The sequence below is a fragment of the Schistocerca americana genome, chromosome 3, assembly GCF_021461395.2.
Source record: "Schistocerca americana isolate TAMUIC-IGC-003095 chromosome 3, iqSchAmer2.1, whole genome shotgun sequence".
In the NCBI taxonomy this organism is placed as follows: Eukaryota; Metazoa; Arthropoda; class Insecta; order Orthoptera; family Acrididae; genus Schistocerca; species Schistocerca americana.
The window spans coordinates 469,411,179-469,432,612 of NC_060121.1; the positions used below are offsets into that span (position 1 = coordinate 469,411,179).

Sequence of the window (21,434 nt, forward strand, 5' to 3'; positions counted from 1 at the left end):
TTTGCAATGTTTGTTTTATGTGTATCTGGTGCCACTCATATGGGCACAAGAAAGACAGTCTCCACAGTTATTTTGAATCTGGTATTTGGTATGGGATAATTTTCTGGGGAAACTCTAGAAGCAGTACAAGACTAGTAATTCTTCAGAAGAAAACCATTAGAAATGTGTGCTGCCCACAAAAATGAGTCATGTAGCACTATGTTAAAGAAATTAAAAATACTAACAATTACTTCACTGTACAGTTTTGAAATTTTGAGTTTTGTATATAATAATCAACATAATCTTCAAAAGTTCCATTTTAAGCATAGCTATGGAACTCGTCACAAGGAAAACTTCAAATTTCCTTCGCAGCACTTAAAGCTTTATGCACAGACACCACTATACATGCGGCTAAAAATGTTTAACAAATTAAAAGGAGGAAACATAATAACAATGGACCTTGGTTCGCTGAAAAGTTTACTCCAAAATATTTTAAGAGAGAAATGTTACTACACCATTTAAGAATTCATGAAAGACAGTCTGACACTTTGAACAATAAAAATATATAGCTAATATTGCAGTGTTGTGTGCATACAACAAAGGAAATTGTTAAACTCTTAATTTATAATAAATATTGTAGTGCTGTATTTATTGGCATTATTCTTAAAATAATGTAAAAAGAATTTATGTAAAAATTATATATTATATTTTTGCTAAACTTTATGTATCTCCTGATGTGTACAATGTATGCAATGAGACTAGTAAATCAAATTTTACACTTTACTTATATAATCATATGCAGCAGAAACAAACATGGTCACCATGTATTTGTGACAGGATTTGCGGTACATAACAAAATAGTGGTGATGGCTCTAGAAAATGTCAATAAAAGATATGTTACATCATGATCAAAGGTGTATATATAGAAACACCTCATTAGTAAGTGCCCATGGCCTAACTGAGGACAAGGAGGAAGATGTGAAAAATGAGTTCTATGGCACCTTAGACCAGATGTGCTCCAGATTACCACAGTATGACACCAAAAATGTGTTGGGAGGCTAAAGTACCAAAGTAGGGCAAGAACACTACTGACAACCAGACATAGGCATGATTCAGCTTGCACACTGAATCAAATGATAACACTATAAGGCTCATCAACTTGCCCACAGCTAAAAATATGAAAATAGCCAGTACATCATTTCCCCATAAAGACATACATAAAGCAACATGGTCCTCAATGGATGGACTAACTAGGAACCAAATAGATGATGCACTGATAGGGAAAAAACATAAAAAGGAAGTAACATATGTTTGGACAATGAGAGGAGCTGGTAGGATCAGACAGTTCTCTTGTGTTAATAAAGATGGAACAGTCATTACCAAAACAACCAAGTAAGAGCAACAGTGGCAAGAGAACACAAAGAATAGATGTGATTAGGCTAAAAGAGGAGGTGGTGAATATACAGTTTAAGATTAAGCTTAGAAATAGATTCACAGAATTAGAGAAAGCAATAGGAAAGATGGTGAAAATATCAATACAAAATGGAACAAGATGATAATAGTTATAAAGGAGACAACACAGGATGTACTAAGAGATAACAATAGTAGCAATATCAAGTGCAAGCCATGGTCCAATGAAACATGTAGAAAAGCAGTTCAGGGCAGGACGAAATCCAGACAGGCAATGCTCAGCATTAACAAATATGAAAACCAAATAAAATACATGACAGCCATGAGAGAATTTAAGAGAATAATCAGATGAGAGAAACGATCATTCAGAAATAAACAGATACAAAAGACAGGCAGAGGAGGACCATAGCCAGAACAACAGTAAACTGTTATACAGGACAATGAGAAGCTACAGGAAGAAGTACAGAGCTAAACCTGTGATAAATTAAGGATAAGAATGGAAAACTTATCACTACAAATGAAAGGAATTTAGAGAACTGGAGGAGACATTTCAGAGAACTACCAAACAACCCAGTAGATACCTCCAATGACAAAAACATGACAGAAATCAACCAGAACATACAACCATTAGTTAAAGAACCAACTCTAATGGAGGTGAAGGCAGCAATAAAAAGACAGAGAAATGGGACGGCATAGCCACGATATCAGCAGAGCTTATCAAAGAAGGGAGAGACAAGACATATGAATGATTAGCCAAACTGATAGAAGAGGTGCCGAGGAAAGAAGTAATGTTGGAGCAATGAAAAACTGCTGCTGCATGTCCCATATGCAAGAAGGGAGACAAATTGTTGACACAGAACTATAGAGGGATATCTCTCCTATGCACATGCTACAAAATAACATGAAGAATTGTACTGAACAGGCTCAAACCATACACTGAAGAAATATGAGAGACAGCACAAGTAGAGTTCATAAAGGTTAAGTCAACAACAAGCCGAATATTCACTCTAAGGCAAATACTAGATAAAAACTGGAAGCACAATTACTATGTTCATAGACTACAACAAAGCATAAGACAATTTAGTGAGAGAGGAGAGGTGGAGGATAATGGCAGTGTGTGGGATACCAGACAAGGTAATAAAGCTAACTGGAATCAAAGTGCGGAGTGAAAGTACAGGGGAGTTTTCAGAAATATTTGAGGTAAAAACAGGAGGGAGAATGGGTGATGATATATCACCAACCCTGTTTAATTTGGCACTCAATAACATCCTGAGGAAAGTAACACAATGATGTACAGGAGTCACCATAGGGAAAAGATAAATGCTCTTGCTTTCGCAGATGATATTGTGATGACAGGAAAGAACATAGAAGACTTGGAGAAAATGGGAAATGTATTGATGTAAGAAGCTAAGAAAGTTCACAGTAATAGGAAGAAGAGTTCAATTAGGACTAAACCATCTAACAATCAGGAATCTAACAATACAGGAGACAGACACATTCACACACCTTGGTGTCAATGACAAATAACAAAATCTTACAGAACAAGAGTTTGTAATGAGTATTCGAGCTGAGGTAAGATGTCTAGGAGCTGTACATAACCTCATAAGATCTAAGTTACTATCCAGGCAGGCAAAAATAAGAATACATCATACCATCATCAAAACAATAGTGTGCTACGCAAGCAAATATAGTACTGAGAAAAATGGAGCACTGAAAGAAAATTAACAGTGCAGAATAAGGAAAAACTGAAAATTCAGACAATCATACAAACTACCTGACATTGTAGCGTGTGTTATACAGACACGTTAGGAGTTGAGGGGACAACATAGTAATAAAAGAAGTAACCGAAGGAGAAGCCGAAGGAATGATCACTAGGACAGCTGAAAATTAGGTGGAAGGATAATACCATGGGAGACATTCAGATATTGGGTCTGGGAGATGAAGATGCAGCCGACAGGAAGGTGAGGAAGGCTGGACTGAGTGAGCCCAAGACCAGCTGTAGTTTGTGGGGCCAGTGTAAGTAAGTAAGTAAGTAAGTATGAAATCAAGATTGTGATGCAATTTTATCAGCCAATCACAGCTCGTATAACGTGATTCCCCTATTCATGACAGCAGGTATTCAGAGCATAGAACTTGTGATGTAGTCAGCCAATAGCAGCATCAGTGTTAAGTAGTACCAACATGCAAATAGGGAAAGCTAATGGTTTAAATTATAAACATTCAGTATAGCTACATGAAAAGCTAAGCTTTCATCTATAAGATTGGTTGTCAAAATTTTTTTGCTGTTTTTCCTGAGGGTGTGGTTAGGCAGGATCCTAAGAGCACAGCTCATATTGCAGAGCTGAATATTTCTGACAAGCACAATTACAAATTTCACTACTACTGTGCACCAAAAATTTTGTGGGTTACCTGGATGAACAAATGTTCTGACAAGCACTTTGACTTTTCCATAGAAAAGCCAATAAAGTGTGAAACTGCTCAACAATTCACCTCGCACTGTTTTATGAAGGATCATTATTACATAATTTTTAATATATAAAAGGACTAAAATGAAACACTAACTTTAAAGCTTGGTCTTTCTCTTGTGTATTACCCTTTAAGATATATCAAAGAAACACGCCAATAAGTTTTAAATAATGGCATAAATGGCTGGTCTTCTGGGCCCAAAATTTTTCTAAGCAGCTGGACCTCAGGGTGTTAAGTTTTGAATAAGAGTCAAACATTCCGTGATTTAAGAAATTGTCATTCTCACATTTAACACAATCCATCTTGCATAAAAGGTAATTTACTTTGAAAGAAACACTTCTCAAATCACCAATGACAATATTTTCCTGCAACCTGTTGTAAATGTAGACAGTTGTGGTGTCACACTCATCGAAATCAGTTTGTTGTTATGAAGTATTGCACAGTCTTCGTCCTAAAGCCTTTGACACATTTCAGTGTCTATAGGTGCTTGTGTGAGCTGTTTGTTTTGTTGTAAATGGTAAATTGGAACTAAAATTTTATTTTGGTGTTATTCTCTCATTTATATTTTCTTGCTTTGTTAGAGTATCAGTTCTCACCAGTAAAAATTACAAACATTTAACTGGGAACTAACACAAGAAAAATTCCCAGAATTTTAAAAAGTTTACAGGCTTTTCCCAGATTTTTCCCAAATGAGAAGATTCCCGAGCCTTTTCCCAGATTTACAGGTTGTCCCAGGCATATACACTCTGTAGTATTAGAGGATTTAATTCAATGCTCTCCTGGTCCCAGCGAATGATTAGCTAGCACTGATGTATCTGCATTGCTGTCAAGGTCACATCAACTGTGATAGATGCTATCTCAGAGTGGTGTTGACCATTTGAAAATAGATTCAATGAACCACTGCTGAAACAAATTGGCCCTTTGCCCCAAAAACTCCGATGTTAAGATGTATCTGCACCACAGTAGGGAAGTATGAGAACTTCATACTGAAGTTTCTTCTTTCACATTCCTTCCAAAATAATGACTTTTCCACATTCTTCCTATACAGATGGTTGGTTATGTAATGTGGGCTTTCCCTGCCGGTACTGATGTATTTGATCTTATGGAAAATAGAAATTAAAGTACGATGAGAATAATTTAAAAAACCCACATGTCTGCAGTAAACTGAAAATCCATCATTGCAGCCCACTCTTCTGACCTCCACACTGGAATTTGTAATTGACAAGCCACTGATGCAGTACTGGAGAAGGAAAAGAAAACTGCAAAATTGCCAAAAAATAAGAGCCACTCTACAGGACTCCTTATTGTAGACATTAAGGATATGTATAGTGCTGCTAACATAGGTAAAAAATATGTTTCCATCAACACATTTCTCATAATCTTCGAAAGCTGTTTTTCATTATAATTTTTAAAACATGGAACTAGCCCTAACAAGTAAAAGAGATTGCTGACTAACGGGATTAGAAGATCATGCTGAACAAAGTAGGAATTAAATCAAAATGTTGTAGTAAGTCACAATTGATTGACACACTAAATGGACTTTGTCAGTTGCTTGGAATCCAAACACAGCCAAAAACATTTTGCATCAACAGGGAATTCACTACTCACAATGTAAGTTGCTGTGCCCCATTCTTATAACACACTAAGCTGGAGAATTACCCCTGCTACAGAATACTCAGTTTACTGTAACATTGTCTGACAGTTGTTTCCATGTCTACCTGAAACTCACTCAGTCAACTGTCCATGACCAACATTATCAGATAATACATTGACGCAATGCTTGTGTGGCCTTGGGAGACAACCTCCACATCCAAGGAAAACACCAGGGCTTCTGACAATTGTTCAGCAGCTCTCTGACTGTCACAAACTGATGCCAAATAGCCTACTTTGTGGCACAGTCCATACATAGTGTTCACATTTGGGCAATTCTGCTTCCCCACCTCCCAAATGTCAGAAAGTATATCCCCTGCTACTGCCATAAGTTCATGTGATTCTGCAATCTGGGCAACTTCATCTAAAGAAGGTTTGGACAAGGCCAATTCCCTAGTTTAGATCTCAGAAGCTAGTGTTCACATCTCTAATTAGCAAGGCAGCATACCATCCTCAGATCCCAGGTGGCATAAATAACACACCAAATTAGTAAACTTTGTATAGATACAGCTCCAATGTAATGCCAGAGATACAGCTGTTAGAGTTTCCCAGGCATCTGCTAGAGGTCTACACAGATTCCTGCAAGTCTCGGCAGTCAGGTACGTAAACAGCCAAGTGTAATCATTGTTTGATGAGTGCATGCAACAAACAACAGACAAAATGATGTCAAGGTGTTGTAAGGTCTATTTATTTACATTGTATGCTAAAAAATACTCCTATTTAATATGTGACCACATTAATACCACTGCTGTGGTCACATTAATGCACTGTGCTACAAAATAATTTGTACACATGTTGGATAGGACACAACGGAACTGAAAATGTATTACTATGTACATTAGCATACATGTCTCAAAACTTATTCATTAATAGTCATTGAGTATCTTTAGTCTTGCTTTATACATTTGGTACTGATCTTCTGAAGTAGCATTTATATCTGTAGATTTCTGTTTTGTTCAAAATAAGAAAATTTTTTCCTCCTTTAGTGTCAGATGCACAGATAATTAAGGAGTTGGAGAGACCTCTAGAGTTTGATGGAGACAGAATTTGATGGAGACATCTCACAAATCAAAGGCACATCCAGTGCTGAAGAATACAGAGCAGATATTGTTTTCGCAACAGAGGTGGAAAGTGATGGTCATTTATGTGACATTGCTTAAGATACTGCGACAAAGTGGTGGTAGACAGAAAGCGAGAAGTGCCCCTTTTTGAAGTTATATTTCTCAGACTCAGTACACGGATTTAAATTTTTCATAATGTCATACAATCCCACACCACTGAGCAACAATAAGGTGATTAACCAACTGGATTGACAATATGCCGTAACTGGTAATGCAGCAAGAACCAGCACAGGTAATTCTCCCACTTTTCTGTAAATTCATCAAAATTGGCGGATGGCTTGGGGTCGGCGGAGGAAAAGGCTCTTCTGCAGATGCCTGGTCCACCACCAGCCAGTGTGGGAGCAGAGCAATCCCACACACTGCTTGAAGAAGTCCTGCACCTACTCCTGAGGCAACTGTTGTAGTTGTTGCTTCTGGAGGCACAATTTTCTCTGCCAGCATTACAAAAATGCCGGATCCACATTGGCCACAAAGGAACAATATAATATGGAATAAAAGTGCCGCACATAGAACAACCATATCACCATTTTTGTATCTGCACAGGCATGCCATCACTGCAAACCATCCTGACAGTACAAATGTCACTGTTCTAGAAAGCTTTACATGTGGTCAATCTACAAGCGCACAGTCCGAAACCACTTTCAGTTCACATATGGTATTTTACGCTCAGAAATGGGCACTTGGAGCAATGATTTGTGTAAGTTCATGAACCTCTTGACACCCCTGTTCAGGATTCTAACACTGGCCTCTTAATTTTCTTTGATGTCATGTATTTCTTGTTAACAACAAGAATTAGCAGCTTTCACACAGTTAATACTGGGCAGAAATCAAATCTACATTGGTATTATACCTCCTTAACTCTTGTACAGAAAGGCATGCAGTTTATTGCTGCATCTATTTTCAATAAGCTACCACAAGAATTAAAAAATCTTAGCAGTAAACCTCACTCTTTCACATCAAACTTGAATTCACTCTAGGAAAAACATTAAGCAAATTCCTGTGTTATATTGTTGACTATGCTAACATATACTCAGCAGCTTGTGGTCTGTATACGTTTGATGTAAATTTTTATTTTATTCATTATTAACACGTAATTTCATGTGCTGACTCATTCCATGAGCATGGGGATTCACCTCATCAGTTTGGTCCTGTAGAACTAAATGTGTGAAACAAGAAAATAAATAAAATATTCCTGCACCAATCATTATGGAAAACAGAGATAGTAACAACTGTATAGGAGAGCAAGGTCTCTCATAATCACATCCTTGGATAAAATTTTATCCTTCTTCTTGAAGTATCAAATTTGAATAAAAACTCATACTTTCAATTATTATATCCATTGTCTTCATCAGGAATAACTGATGTTGTAACTGCTGCTGTAACCATCCAAAATAAGATTATGCAAAAACTAATAAGACTGATGAATCTAAAACAATACAGTGTTTCCCAGAAGGAATTGGCAGTATTCTCAAATATGACAGATATGATCATTTGAAGAAAATAATTCTACTAAATATTTGCTTTAAAATGCATACCATAAGAGCTATGAGCACTACTACATCTTCAATAATGTAAACAAAATGTCTTCTATGGCAAGCTCTTTATTTTCCATAATTTGAGAGGTGGTAGTACAGGCCAAAACAACAACAAAAAAGTCCACTACACACAGGCTCCCAAGCGCATAACTTAAAGAGCTATGAGCACTTTTCATCTTCGGTACTGTGAAACACATTGCTTCTGCTGACCAAGTGCTCACAGCTATTAAAACATGCACCTTATTGTCTCATAAACACAGGCCCTTTTTTCTTGTTTTGCTCCATACTACCTGTTCCCAAAATATGAAAGTAAAGAGCTCACAGCAGAAGAGGTTTCTTCTTCTTCTTCTTTTTCTTCGCCTTTGTCCCACAGCAGCACAGGGTCAGCATGGTTATTAATGGATTTGGCAATTTTAGTTTAAGGGGCAGCCAGATGCATTTGCTATCACCATCATGTTACACTATCCCCACCCTAACTGTCTGCATGCCAGCACACCTCCCTGTCCCAGAAGCATCGCCTTAATATGCATGGCTACCCAGGCAGTTGGTGATCTTAGCTCTTAAGGTATGTACCTTAGCGCCCATTTTTTGGCCCCCCCCCCTTTTTTTTTTTTTTTTTTTTTTTTACTGCTTTGAGTGATTGTTCCTGTCACGCCCCTGAATACTGACCATTCTTCGTGGGACACAGTACATTTATTGTGAAATAAAGACAAATAAAATTATATTATTAATAAAATAAAAGCAGTCTGTTCAACAGTGCACATCAGCAAAATCAAAATCTGCTGTTGGGTCACACTCAAGGCTGCTCTGTTCCACTCCATGTTTTTTTAACATGATTTGGTCTTTCACAGCATGCTGTCTAAAAGATGGTGGAGACTTTGTCACTCAGGCGTGTACCTGTCTTCAACGAGGGCCAATCTGTAGTCATTCAGTGCATGTGGAGATCTACTGGTGAAGGCAAATTGTAGATTTCAATTGATCCCAGGTATGCCCAATCCATTTCATGTCAGTGGATAACACAACCATTCCATTCAGTTGATTCCTGCCTCCTGGAGAAAGGCCTTTACAGTCATGCACAGGGTACTCGTGCAGTAGTGCCTTAAAAGATGAACACATTGCTGAGATGCTGACTTTAGGGGTGGGCAAAAGGCAGGAGGATCCTATTGCAATGCTGTGAAGTCCTCAAGTAATAAAGGATAGTGGTGAGAAGTGTTCAATATCTGTACATTACACTGGCCACAACATAACTGACCTACCTGTCTGCTGAACTTATGGGACTGAATGCTTGGGAAGCTGTATTGGTACATAGTTCCTTCCACACCTTTCCACAAGTATTATCAGGTGTCTGACAAATCCTACATTCATTCATAAAGAAAACCAACTGCCATTGATCCAGATTCCAATCCAGGGGTTTCCTTCACCACCTTCTTTGCACATCATGGTGCATAGATTCTGTACTGCTCTTTCTAATGGAGGCCTAGATACCAAACTCATCATGTGAAATGAAATTATCATATGACATTATCAGTCAGGAGAAGCCGACTGGGGTCGTTTGGCAGCTTGGTGCAATTCTTTCTATTTGATGCCACTTTGGTGACTTGTGCATTGATGAATATTAAATGAAATAATTAGGGCAGCACAAAAACCCAGCCCGAGATTGAAAAAATCTCCAATATGGCTGGGAACCAAACATGGATCCAATGATCTAGGCAAAGCAAAATTAACCACTAGCCATGAGTTAAGGACCTTTATCATGTGGAGATGGTTGCGTATTACCTGTGTTAACAAAGCCATAAGAGTAGTTTACACAGAATAGTGGTTGAATGTTCAAATGATGTTTCTATGATGTACACCAACCCAGCAAGCAACTTTCCGCTCTAACAACACTTCTTGTACTCACGATCTAAGGTTGAATGAACTTTTTGAAGTACACTGACAGACTGAATAGTGTACACAAGACACACCGCCCAATTCATGACTGGAGACAGCATGCATTCCAGGACAACTGTAGAAATGCAAATTTCCTTTTCTACCTCCATTAAAAAAGTAACTGTGTGCAGTAATTTTCTATGGTAAACGCATCATTAAGATGATTTCTGTGAGCAGTTTATAACAAAACAACTGGGTGAATTTATGTATAGGCTCTCTACATCGACAGGCTGCTTCCGTACACTACAAAGACTGTAGCCGCTATACTGGCTTTTTGATGCACATGCATTCAATGTGAACAGAAGAGAGAGAACATTTTAAAAAGGAATAAGAAAATGTCTGTAGAATGGTCTGTGACAATTTACAAGTAATAATGCTTGTAAAAATAAATAGGGCACTTCATCCCAGAATATCTTTCAAATCTCAACTGTGTTCTTACTAAGGAGGGAACAGGTCTGCAGATCGTTCTCCTGTTGTGAGTGATCCCACTTACACATTAAAAAATATCACAATATTGCTCTGTCACATAGTAAAAGTGGTCCTTAATGAGTACGTGGGTCCCTAAAATGTTTCACTGTTGTCGCAGATAATGTCTGTTTTTAGGCATTACCTGCCAAAAATGTGCACTCTGGAGGAGACTTGCAGCCAAGTTTAACCCACTTAACACAGAATAAAACTATGTTGTTGGAAGATTTTGCACTTATACCCTTCTTGGCAAGAAACTCCCAAACTGAACATCTACTGCATATATAAACCAAAGAAATCATTATACACTGATATCCTTCCTCCCCTCTTATCCCCATTGCCATTTGTGCACTGCACATAATTAACCTCTCATTAAAGAGTAAAGCCAAAATTACATAAAACCCTAAGCACTAGCATCTACAAGAACTACGTACTGTATCTTACAGCTCCACTAGCACACCTGGCAACACTTCTCAATTGTTACAAATGTATGGGAATTGGATGTATGTCCCCCCCCCCCTCCCCCCCCCCCTCTCTCTCTCTCTCTCTCTCTCTCTCTCTCTCTCTCTCTCTCTCTCTCTCTCTCTCTCTCTCTCTCTCTGAGCCTATATTATTATCACTGTAAATGCAATCTTGATTGGCAACTGAACTCACTTAAAAACAAAAAAATGGGTAAATTGGTTGGGATCACTGCCATACAGAGTATGAGAGACCTCACCAGCTGCTGGATCTGTAGGGAATCTAGTTTCAAAGTTTTGAAATAGTTCTGATCTGTGAACGCATGGGATTATAAAGTTTTGGATGATTCAGATTTCACAATAATTTCTAATCATAAGCGGATAAGCCATAAATACAAATTTCATGTATACTGTTAAAACTGACCCCAACAAAGAAAATGAAACTGCACATCTGCACAACACAGCAAACCATTTTCTTTCTACTGTCGGTTTTAACAGAAACCCCCCCCCCCCCCCCACACACACACACACACACAGTGTTAGGGGTACAGCTACAGATATAGTGTCAACTGCCACCTTAATATGCATCCACTTCAGCGTGTTCTCTGCATTAAATATTCTTCCCACAAATACACCACATAATTTACTACCTAGTATTTTCTGTTCAGTCTCAAATGTACCATGAAGTAGACTACACCTATCAGTGTAGACCATCTGTTTTGCACCCATGCGTCCACACTTAAATACCTGACTTTCTGGCCATCAAAAATGAACATTAGTGTCTTGCTTATGCCTTTTGTATTAATCAACTCTTAACAGCTATACTATTAGTATGTAAATGAAGTAAATACTGATGTAATGGTGTTCAGTACACTGTCCTCAGTCACGAACAGAAATGTACGTATGAATACACCTAACATCCCACAAACCGCTACGTTTGCCCTAATGTTTACTATAGCATTGTGCAAAAATTCAAAACGATTCGGTCAAGAACTTTTCGAGAATTTTGGAAAGCACACTTGGTTTTTGTATTACTATAGATAGATATATACACACTGAAGTGCAAAAGAAACTTGTATAGGCATGTGTACTGAGATATATAAACAGGCAGAATATGGCATTGCGGTCGTCAACACCCATATAAGACAACAAGTGTCTGGTGTAGTTGTTAGATCGGTTACTGAGGCTACAATGGCAGGTTATCAAGATTTAAGCAAGTTTGAACATGGTGTTCTACTCGCTGCATGAGCGATGGGCCACAGCATCTCCGATACAGCAATGAAGTGGTGATTTTCCAGTATGACTATTTCGCAAGTGTACCATGAATATCAGGAATCCAGTAAAACATCAAATCTCTGACATGGCTGCGGCCGGAAAAAGTTGTTGCAAGAATTGGGCCAACGACTGAAGAGAATCATTCAATGTAACAGTAGTACAATCGTTCTGCAAATTGCTGCATATTTCAATGCTGGACCATCATCAACAAGTATCAGCATGTGAACCATCCAACAAAACACCACTAATGTAGGCTTTTGGAGCCGAAGGCCCGCTTTTATACCCTTGATGACTGCATGACACAGGGCTTATGCCTCACCTGGGCTCGTCAACACCGACACTGGACTGATGATGACTGGAAGTATGTTGCCTGGTCAGACGAGTCTCGCTTCAAATTGTGTCGAGTGGATGGATGTGTATGGGCATGGAGACACCCTCATGAATCCACGGACCCCGCATGTCAGCAGGGGACTGTTTAAGCTGGTGAAGGCTCTGTAATGGTGTGGGATGTGTGCAGCTGGAGTGATATGGGACCCATGATACATCTAGATACAATGACAGGTGACAAGTACATAAGCATCGTGTCTGATCACCTACATCCATTTATGTCTATTGTTCGCTCCGACAGACTTGGGCAATTCCAGCACTACAATGGGACACCCCAAATGTCCAAAATTGCTAAAGATGGCTCCAGGAACACTGTTGTGAGTTTCAACACTTCTGCTGCCCACCAAAGCCCATAGTCGTGAACAATATTGAGCATATCTGGGATGCCTTGCAACTTACTGTTCAGAAGAGCTCTCTGCTCCTCTTACACTCTTATGGGTTTATGGATAGCCCTGCATAATTCTGCACGATTCATAGTGTCAATTCCCTCCAGCACTACTTCAGACATTAGTTGAGTCCATGCCATGTCGTGTTGCAGCTCTTCTGCATGCTCGTGGGGGCCCTACACAATATTCGTGTGGTGTACCAGTTTCTTTGGCTCTTCAGTGTATAATTATATATTGCACAGGATCACGAGGAACTGTCTTGGAAGCTTGTAAGTCTGTTGCAGGGTATATTGTGCTGAGAAATAATTGTTAAGAAAAGCATACGATATGCTGCACAATTCCCAATTTAGTTACCACTGAAGTTAGCCAATCAGCCCATTGTTAGCAAAAATTCAAGCAGCCCACTAGTGACTGTGCTGCCAAATGTGTTTTTCGTTTAATTTAACCAAACAAGAAAGTGATACAAAAATTGTATATGGAATGCTAGTAAGGATCACACCTGGGTGAAAGGCTTAGCTTCAATCTATCCTATGAGAACAATTGACAGTAACTGTATCTGGTGGGCCACTTGAATTTGCACATGCAATCGCCTGATTGGCTAACGTCAATGCTAATTAACTCTGAAACAGTGCAACATATCAAATTTTTTTCTACAATTATTTCTCAACACAACCTACCCTGTAACACCCTTACAAGCTTTTCAGACTTTCTGATCACCCAGTATATTTTTAAAAATATGCAGCCTATGTCTGTCCAAATGTTTCTTAGAGTAACATGAACGATTTTAAGTACATCAGTTGAGAACTTCGAGATTTTGGGGTTACAACATTAATAACAACTTGCCTTTACATAATAGTATAGATTATGGAACCAATTACTCTGTAAAGTATGCACACAGACAAAATAATTCACTTTGTACAGTGACAAAAAGCAAATAACAAGAAAAATGATAAAAACACGGATCAATACCTGAAAGGATAGACATTGTAGTGGTTTTACCAGCCCCATTGTGGCCCAAGAGAGCTGTAATCTCTCCATTATAGATATCAAGAGTTATGCCTTTCACAGCCACTTTTGATTCAGATTTTCTTAAAGAAGTGTAGATCTTGAATAAATTTTTAATTCTTATTCCTGGCTCCAGATTATCAGGTGGTGCTTCAAAGTTCCTTTGAACATCTGCCTGTGTTTCCAAGTTTTCTATACCATTGTTACTACGAAAACATTGCTGGAAAAAAAGTGTCATAAGCATACAAATTATTCCCATGCTGTTTAAAGATATTACTAGTAACATGAATATGCATCTACTAGCCATAATCCACTATTTTTTTACTCATATGTCTACCATTTGCTTAATTTGCTTCTATTACCATTTTATGGCTCACATTTTACATTATTTATTATCATCAACACCTGATCACAAATATTACTCATTGTATATTCAAGACACTTTCCTTGGCACTGATTTCCCAATCCATTTATGTGTATACACCTCATGGATTGACTGAAATCTTCAATTTACTATTGCTGCTACAGCTTCTTTTCTTCTGCTGTTCCAAACTGTCTAGAGACTCTTCAACAACACCATGTCTAATACAGGGCAGTAAATTTGTGTGTCCAAGATCAAATACAAAAGGAACAATATCATTCACTTACAGACATAAATTCTGCTCACTGACACGTAACAACCTACCTAAACAGCAAGGTGACAACACGCAGAGAAATGGTACACTGCAATGCTATTTCATCTTTGAATCTTTCTTCTTTGAAACTGTAACCCACACATTTTCCAGATATTTAGTAAAAAGCTGAAAATTTTCAAGCCAACACTCGTTTCATGACTCATCTGACCAATATGGCATGCCCATTGTGTATCTCAGCATTCACATCATCTGGGACTTCATTCTTCAATTATCAAATTGATTCATATTGATTCATACAGTATAACAAACCAAATATGTCATTGTAAATGGCTACATTTACAAACTGATATAGACATAGTCCAGAAGTGATAGTGATGATGATGATGATGATGATGATGATGATGATGATGATGATCTTTTCTCTTCTCTTTTTGTCAGAATTCCCAATGACACTTTGTTTCTTCCTGTCATATCACAGTAGCAATGACAGTTGTGTACAGTGATTCGACTGTCTTGCTGTGTGAAAAAATGTTGACTTTATTGAAAATAATCATTAATTTTTGATAAATGTCAAAACAGAGACAGTTGCCTGTGAGTGACTACAGTGCTCTCAGACTCTCATAAATACTCTTTGAATATAGCAATGTAATCTTATATGGATCATTACTTGTAATATTATCAAAAAGTAGGAAGTCTATATATTGTGGTACATTATGAAAGGGTGCCTTTACACAAAACCATAACCTGCTGAAGTCAGAATAATAACCAGATAATTAATTATTTCTAAAAGCATGTAGTATGAAAGTACTGTTCAGACAATATACCAAGACTTTATAAATTCTAAATATGTTCATTTATCATTTTCAACAGTTTCCTGATTTCATATGAGCAGCAATTAGAAGCCACTTTTGCAATTAATGCAAACTGATCTGGTGCATGAGCTGGATGCAATCACGGCAGTAACAGGATGAATTTTGCTCTCTTGTTTAAAATTATGAAATTGATGGGACTACAATTCACTTCTCATTAAGCTGCTGTCACTGCACAAGAAAATAATGCAAGAAGAATAAATATGATTTAAGGTTTCAGGGTCTTTGAGGTCTGCAGCCTCATAGGAGAAAGTTCCTCAACATTCTCCACCATGCAAAACATCAACTAAATAAATTTTACTGTTGTTCTGAAAATATAGTCACACCATTATCAGTACTATCATTCACACTTAGTTACATATTGACAAGACCGGATGCAACTTAAGGGTTATTAATTTGAAGTTATCATTTTATTTTTTGTATAAAATTTCTTGAAATTATTTTTATTCAGAAACAGAGATTTTCAGTTTGCATTCAAGTCAGACTAGCTTCTTGCCATGCAACTCTTTACGGTACACTGTGCCGGCTTCTCTTAATGATTCAACCATAAGCTGCACAAAATATTCCTAGTAATAGTCTGACTGATTTGTGATGACCCTACTCATCTACACAGTTTATGCTGAAACTTTCTCTCATTGCAATGAATTTTTTGAAACTTATGAACAGTACCAAAATTAGGTAAAACAAGTAGCACCAAAACAGCAATAATGAACAAATTCATGACACGTATGGTGCTGCACTTTTTGATATCAGATTAAAAATGTCATACAATGCATAAATATTTCGACAGTAACACAACTGGCACTTACCGCAAACATGTAATACCAAGATCTGGCAACACCATATTTTCCTGGCTTAACTGTATCCATATAATTAGTAATTAAAATGTAAAGAAGTATACTAAGAAGGTACATTAAAAATACATCAGCCATAGTTAGGTCTTCAGGGTTACCAACTGGAGGAGAAATCACAGTATTCCACTGAAGTCCATCACCTGTAAACAGAAAAATGCACAGTAAAGGAAATATTTTTGCGCGCATGCGCGCACACACACACACACACACACACACACACACACACACACACACACACACACACACACACAACATTTGTTAGCTGTGAAAACTTATGTCGTTCTTATGGGACAATGTGTGCAACACACACACACACAACATTTGTTAGCTGTGAAAACTTATGTCGTTCTTATGGGACAATGTGTGCAACTTGCAACTACAATCTAATTAAAATTATCTGTTAACTGACATCTTTTGCTCACCACTGTAACATGCAGGTGACAGTTATCATATGTTTCTCAGTTAAGGCTTGGTCGAACAGTAGCGTTCTTTAAGGTAAATGACATATTGAGAGCGTCAACTATTATGTAGCTCAAGCACTGCCAAGTGAACTCATGCTCTGTTGTGGCATGGTACAAGAACAGATGTCCCAAACATGACATCTTCAACTCTAATTGGAGAAAACCAGTTCTAAGGTGTCAAGTGTTGATGAACAAGCAGTTTTAGTCAGATTCTAATAACAAGCTTCAGGAAAACACTACTTGCATGTAATAACCTACACAAGTGACAAATAACACAACAATTACAATTCTTTCCCTTCCAAATGGCAACAGTAACAGTGGTACATAAAGGGAGTAAATTAGTGGCCACATATTATCAAGTAAAGCACAAAAGTACTGCAGTCTTTAAGAATAAACATTTGCAAAACAATACCACAATTGAAAGGTAGTGATTTAAAGGGGTGTTTTTTTCCTGGTTAAGAAAATAGTTTTTGGTAACAATATGATGCAACAACCACTTTATATAACATCAGAACTGTAGGTCAGGTTGTATCTCAAAATGAAATCTTTTCTTTTCCTTGTGTCATTACTGCTCTAAGGATTGTTTACCCCTGTATTGCTCAGTGTCTGACTAATCTACATGTGGGAGGGTGTGAAACTGAATAACACCAAGTTCAGTTATTTGTAAAAGGAGTTCTCTGGTACTGAACTGAATCCCAAGTTTTTCTTTAACTGCTTAATAATAACTACTATGTCAAAATAAAACAGCAACTATTTTAGTTTTGACTGTTATTGTCCACACAACAGAAGTACAAAGTAAACTCCTTTCTGTAAATTAAGTAAGGAGAGAATTAAATATTATTCTTACGTTGTAGTTTTAATGCTTGCCAGTGCAACCTGACTGGGGAATATGGAGATTACAAAATCTTTTTACAGATTCTGATCCTTGTAGCAGACAATTCTGTGTCTTACTGAAAGACTCCTGATACAAAGTTGTGATTCTGTAAAATGTACGAAAAGGCTGGAAGTGTGTGATGGTGTGCATTTTTGTGTTCTCGTGGTGCAGTAACTGATCTATTAAATTTCCAGAGTCCACCCGCAGAAACTACTCTTCTTCTTCTTCTGCTGCTGCTGCTAATATTTTTGCTGCATACCTTGTGGTCATCTTCATAATGAGCCACATACTGACAGTACAGCACTCATTCTGCCATTTTAAATAACAGACATATAACCATCAGACATTGAGTGGCAAAAACAGTATGCATAAATTGAATCTGTAGCTCCATGGTGAAAGAAGCAGTTGAATTTCACTTAGTGACGAACAGAGATAGCAGTTTCAACCTCAAAAAATTATAGAATCTGGTACTTTCTTTAATATACTTGCCAACTTATCACTACAGTGCAGCTAATTATGATACATTGATATTCCAGCAAGGATCAACCACACAGCTGTGGTTTAAAACACTGGAATTGGTTCTGTAACTTCAATTTACTTCTCAGTTCAAAATTCCTCTTGTGATATGTGCAGACTTACCTCTTAACTCATACTGCCACATTATAATCAGCCCACGAAGAAGACCCCCTTGAGGCAGCAGACACAGTAATTTTTCAACTAACTTTCCTGCTGTTCCAGAGAAGGCATGTACAGCAAAATACAGCACAAACCATGCAGAACTTCCAAATGTCACAGCCATAGTTGCTATAAAATGAAACATTGTGTCAACAGCAGCTATTTAACTCCACATTACACTACATTTACATTAAAATAAAGTTAATGAAACGTGCATGTGGCTAGGACCTCCCATGGGGTAGACCATTCACCTGGTGAAAATCTTTTTAGCTGATGCCAATTCAATGACTTGCATGTCAATGAGGATAAAATTATGATGGAGATAACTCAAAACCCAATCAAAAAATGGTTCAAATGGCTCTGAGCACTATGGGACTTAACTACTGAGGTCATCAGTCCTCTAGAACTTAGAACTACTTAAACCTAACTAACCTAAGGACATCACACACATCCATGCCCGAGGCAGGATTCGAACCTGCGACCGTAGCGGTCGTGCGGTTCCAGACTGTAGCGCCTAGAACCACTCGGCCACACTGGCCGGCTAAAGCCCAATCCCCAAGAAGAAAAAATCACTGACCCAGCTGGAAATGAAACCTGGAGCCCTTGCCTAGGATTCTGCTATGCTGACCTCTCAGCTGCAGAGGTGGGCAATAAAGTTAATGAGAAGTATCATTATGTGAAATTACGAGAATGAATTTTCAGTCACGTTATTTAATAGTGGCACAGGTAATTGACACACAGCTATAATCAAAATTCACATCAATGTCCCCAGAGAGTGTCTGTTACAGAAATGATGACTCACTGAAACCACTTGTCACCATATTCTATTATTATTATTTCCTAATAGTGGAAACAAACAAGGACCTTAAACATAAACAATGAAATACTGATTCATTAGATTTACTCCAACACAACTACTTCACAAGCATCACTGGTAATCAGTTTAAACAACACAATCCTTAAGAAGAACAGGAACTCCATTGAGTCACTAAAGTGGTTATGATGATGTTTCTAGAAGAGTAAAAACATCTTATATGGGCTTGATAGGGCCATCCTTTAGCAAGATCCTCGACAAGATGGCGGTAAGTATAGATGTACATGATGTTACTGCTAAATTAAATTACAGCGATGCAGTTAAAAAGATCGCTTGTATGAAGTGCAAAGATGAACTTAAAATGTATAGTGAACGTATTTCAAGTTTACAATCAGTAATCATAGGATTAAGAAAAGAAAATGACAGCCTAAAGCATGAAAATATGGAGCTTAGGTCGAGACAAAACATGAGTGTACTGCCGAATGTTAGCAACTATAAGTCGATGGAATGGAAAACAGTGAAAGGCAAATGTAAAGCCCAAGGCGAAAAAATGTCACCTACAGTAAGCAAACCAAGTCTCGAGTGTGAAAACAATTTTAATAATCTTTATTCCGAAAACTGTAGTCAAGTGACTGGATCGAAATATGAGGTAATTTCGAGTGTGTCTATAGAAAACGTTACAAAAAGTAACCTTCGCAGCAAAAAAAAAAAAAAAAAAAAAAAAAAAAAAAAAAAAAAAAAAGTGAAAACTCTCGCAAAACAGTTAGACTTGCACTACCTGTGCCTCAGCTCTTACCAGAAACCAATAGTGATAAATGTGAAAGTGTGAAATATGGCGAAAATGAACTTCATAAACTATGCAGTGGAGGGGAAAAAAAAGGGGTAAAAAGTACGATCGTCAAACCGTCGAAAAAAAGGTACAACATTCTCTTATTAACAGACAGCCACGGCAGAAATTTTGCGAGTGTTTTACAGGACAATTACAAAGGTATCCAAGCAATAGGAATAGTGAAACCAAATGCAAGTACGAAATCTGTTACTGATGTCAACCTGCAGGGAAACAAGAAAGAAGAGAATGAATATCTAATGTGTATAGCTGGTGCCAATGACATCAAAAGAAATGAAGAATGAAATTGCCTAGCAAGCCTGGAAAACCTCCTAGAAAAAAATAAATCATGAAACACCATTATTACAACGCTGCCTCACAGGTATGATCTCATGTGCAATTCGTGTGTAAATAAGTTGATTCGAAAAACAAACATTAAAATGAAACAAATGTGTACTCGTTTTGGCAAATGTAAAATATTAGATATAGGCAAACTGAAAAGAAGCCTACATACCAGACATGGTATGCACCTATATTTTGAAGGCAAAAAATTCTTGTGTGACAAAATATGGGAAATTATCAAAGAAAAAGACAAATTAAATAGAATTCTCAGTCACAAAGTATACAGTGATGTGTTTTTTAGAGGAAAGCATAATAAATTAACTGTTGCATATCAGAATGTCTAGTATGTAACTAATAAAACAGAGCAGCTGAGTGTTTACCTAAATGAAACTAAGCCACACCTCTTCCTAGCAAGTGAATCGGGATGCAAGGAAGAGCAAGCATATGGTTACAGACTAAAAAATTACAAACTTATAAACCTGTACTGCAGAAAGACACACAAAAGTGGTGGGGTAGGCATTTATAGTAGAAATGATATAAAATGTGAAAAAGTGAAATGGATAGATGATCTAAGTACTGAAATGGTATTTGAGGTTGCAGCAGTAAACCTAAAGAATGGAAACAACAGCCGTATTATAGCAGCACCGTATAGGTCACCTGGAAGTAACACAGAAGAGTTTCTAAATTGCCTAGAGGATTTGCTGGAGGGGACAGCAGTGTATAAAAAACACTTGTTGCTTGTTGGAGACATCAACATAGACTCACTAAATAATAGTGTTAATTATTTGCACTATATGGATGGATTACAGTGTTATAACTTTAAACAAATGAACTCAGAACCTACACAAGTCACTGCAAATACGAAGACATGTACTGACCATGTTCTCACAAATGTAGGAAAAGAGAAAGTAAATGTAAACACCTTAGAAAACTACATTAAAGTAAATAAAGCTGTAAACCATAAAGCCGAGAATCTCCCTTCTGAAGTTATTGAACTGAGGGAGAAAATGAAAGATTG

At 37.5% G+C, this 21,434-nt stretch overlaps 1 protein-coding gene across 2 annotated transcripts in view; it reads right to left on the reverse strand.

The window, feature by feature from the left end:
• Nucleotides 1-21,434, reverse strand: part of LOC124605138 (phospholipid-transporting ATPase ABCA1-like) — a 423,943-nt gene that overhangs the window by 256,634 nt on the left and 145,875 nt on the right. For both annotated transcript variants that reach the window (XM_047136621.1, XM_047136620.1), the window contains 3 exons: nt 18,399-18,563; nt 16,380-16,564; nt 14,031-14,286 (listed from right to left, as the gene is read on the reverse strand). In XM_047136621.1, coding sequence (XP_046992577.1) covers nt 14,031-14,286; nt 16,380-16,564; nt 18,399-18,563 — 606 coding nt within the window. The remainder of the gene's footprint in view (nt 1-14,030; nt 14,287-16,379; nt 16,565-18,398; nt 18,564-21,434) is intronic.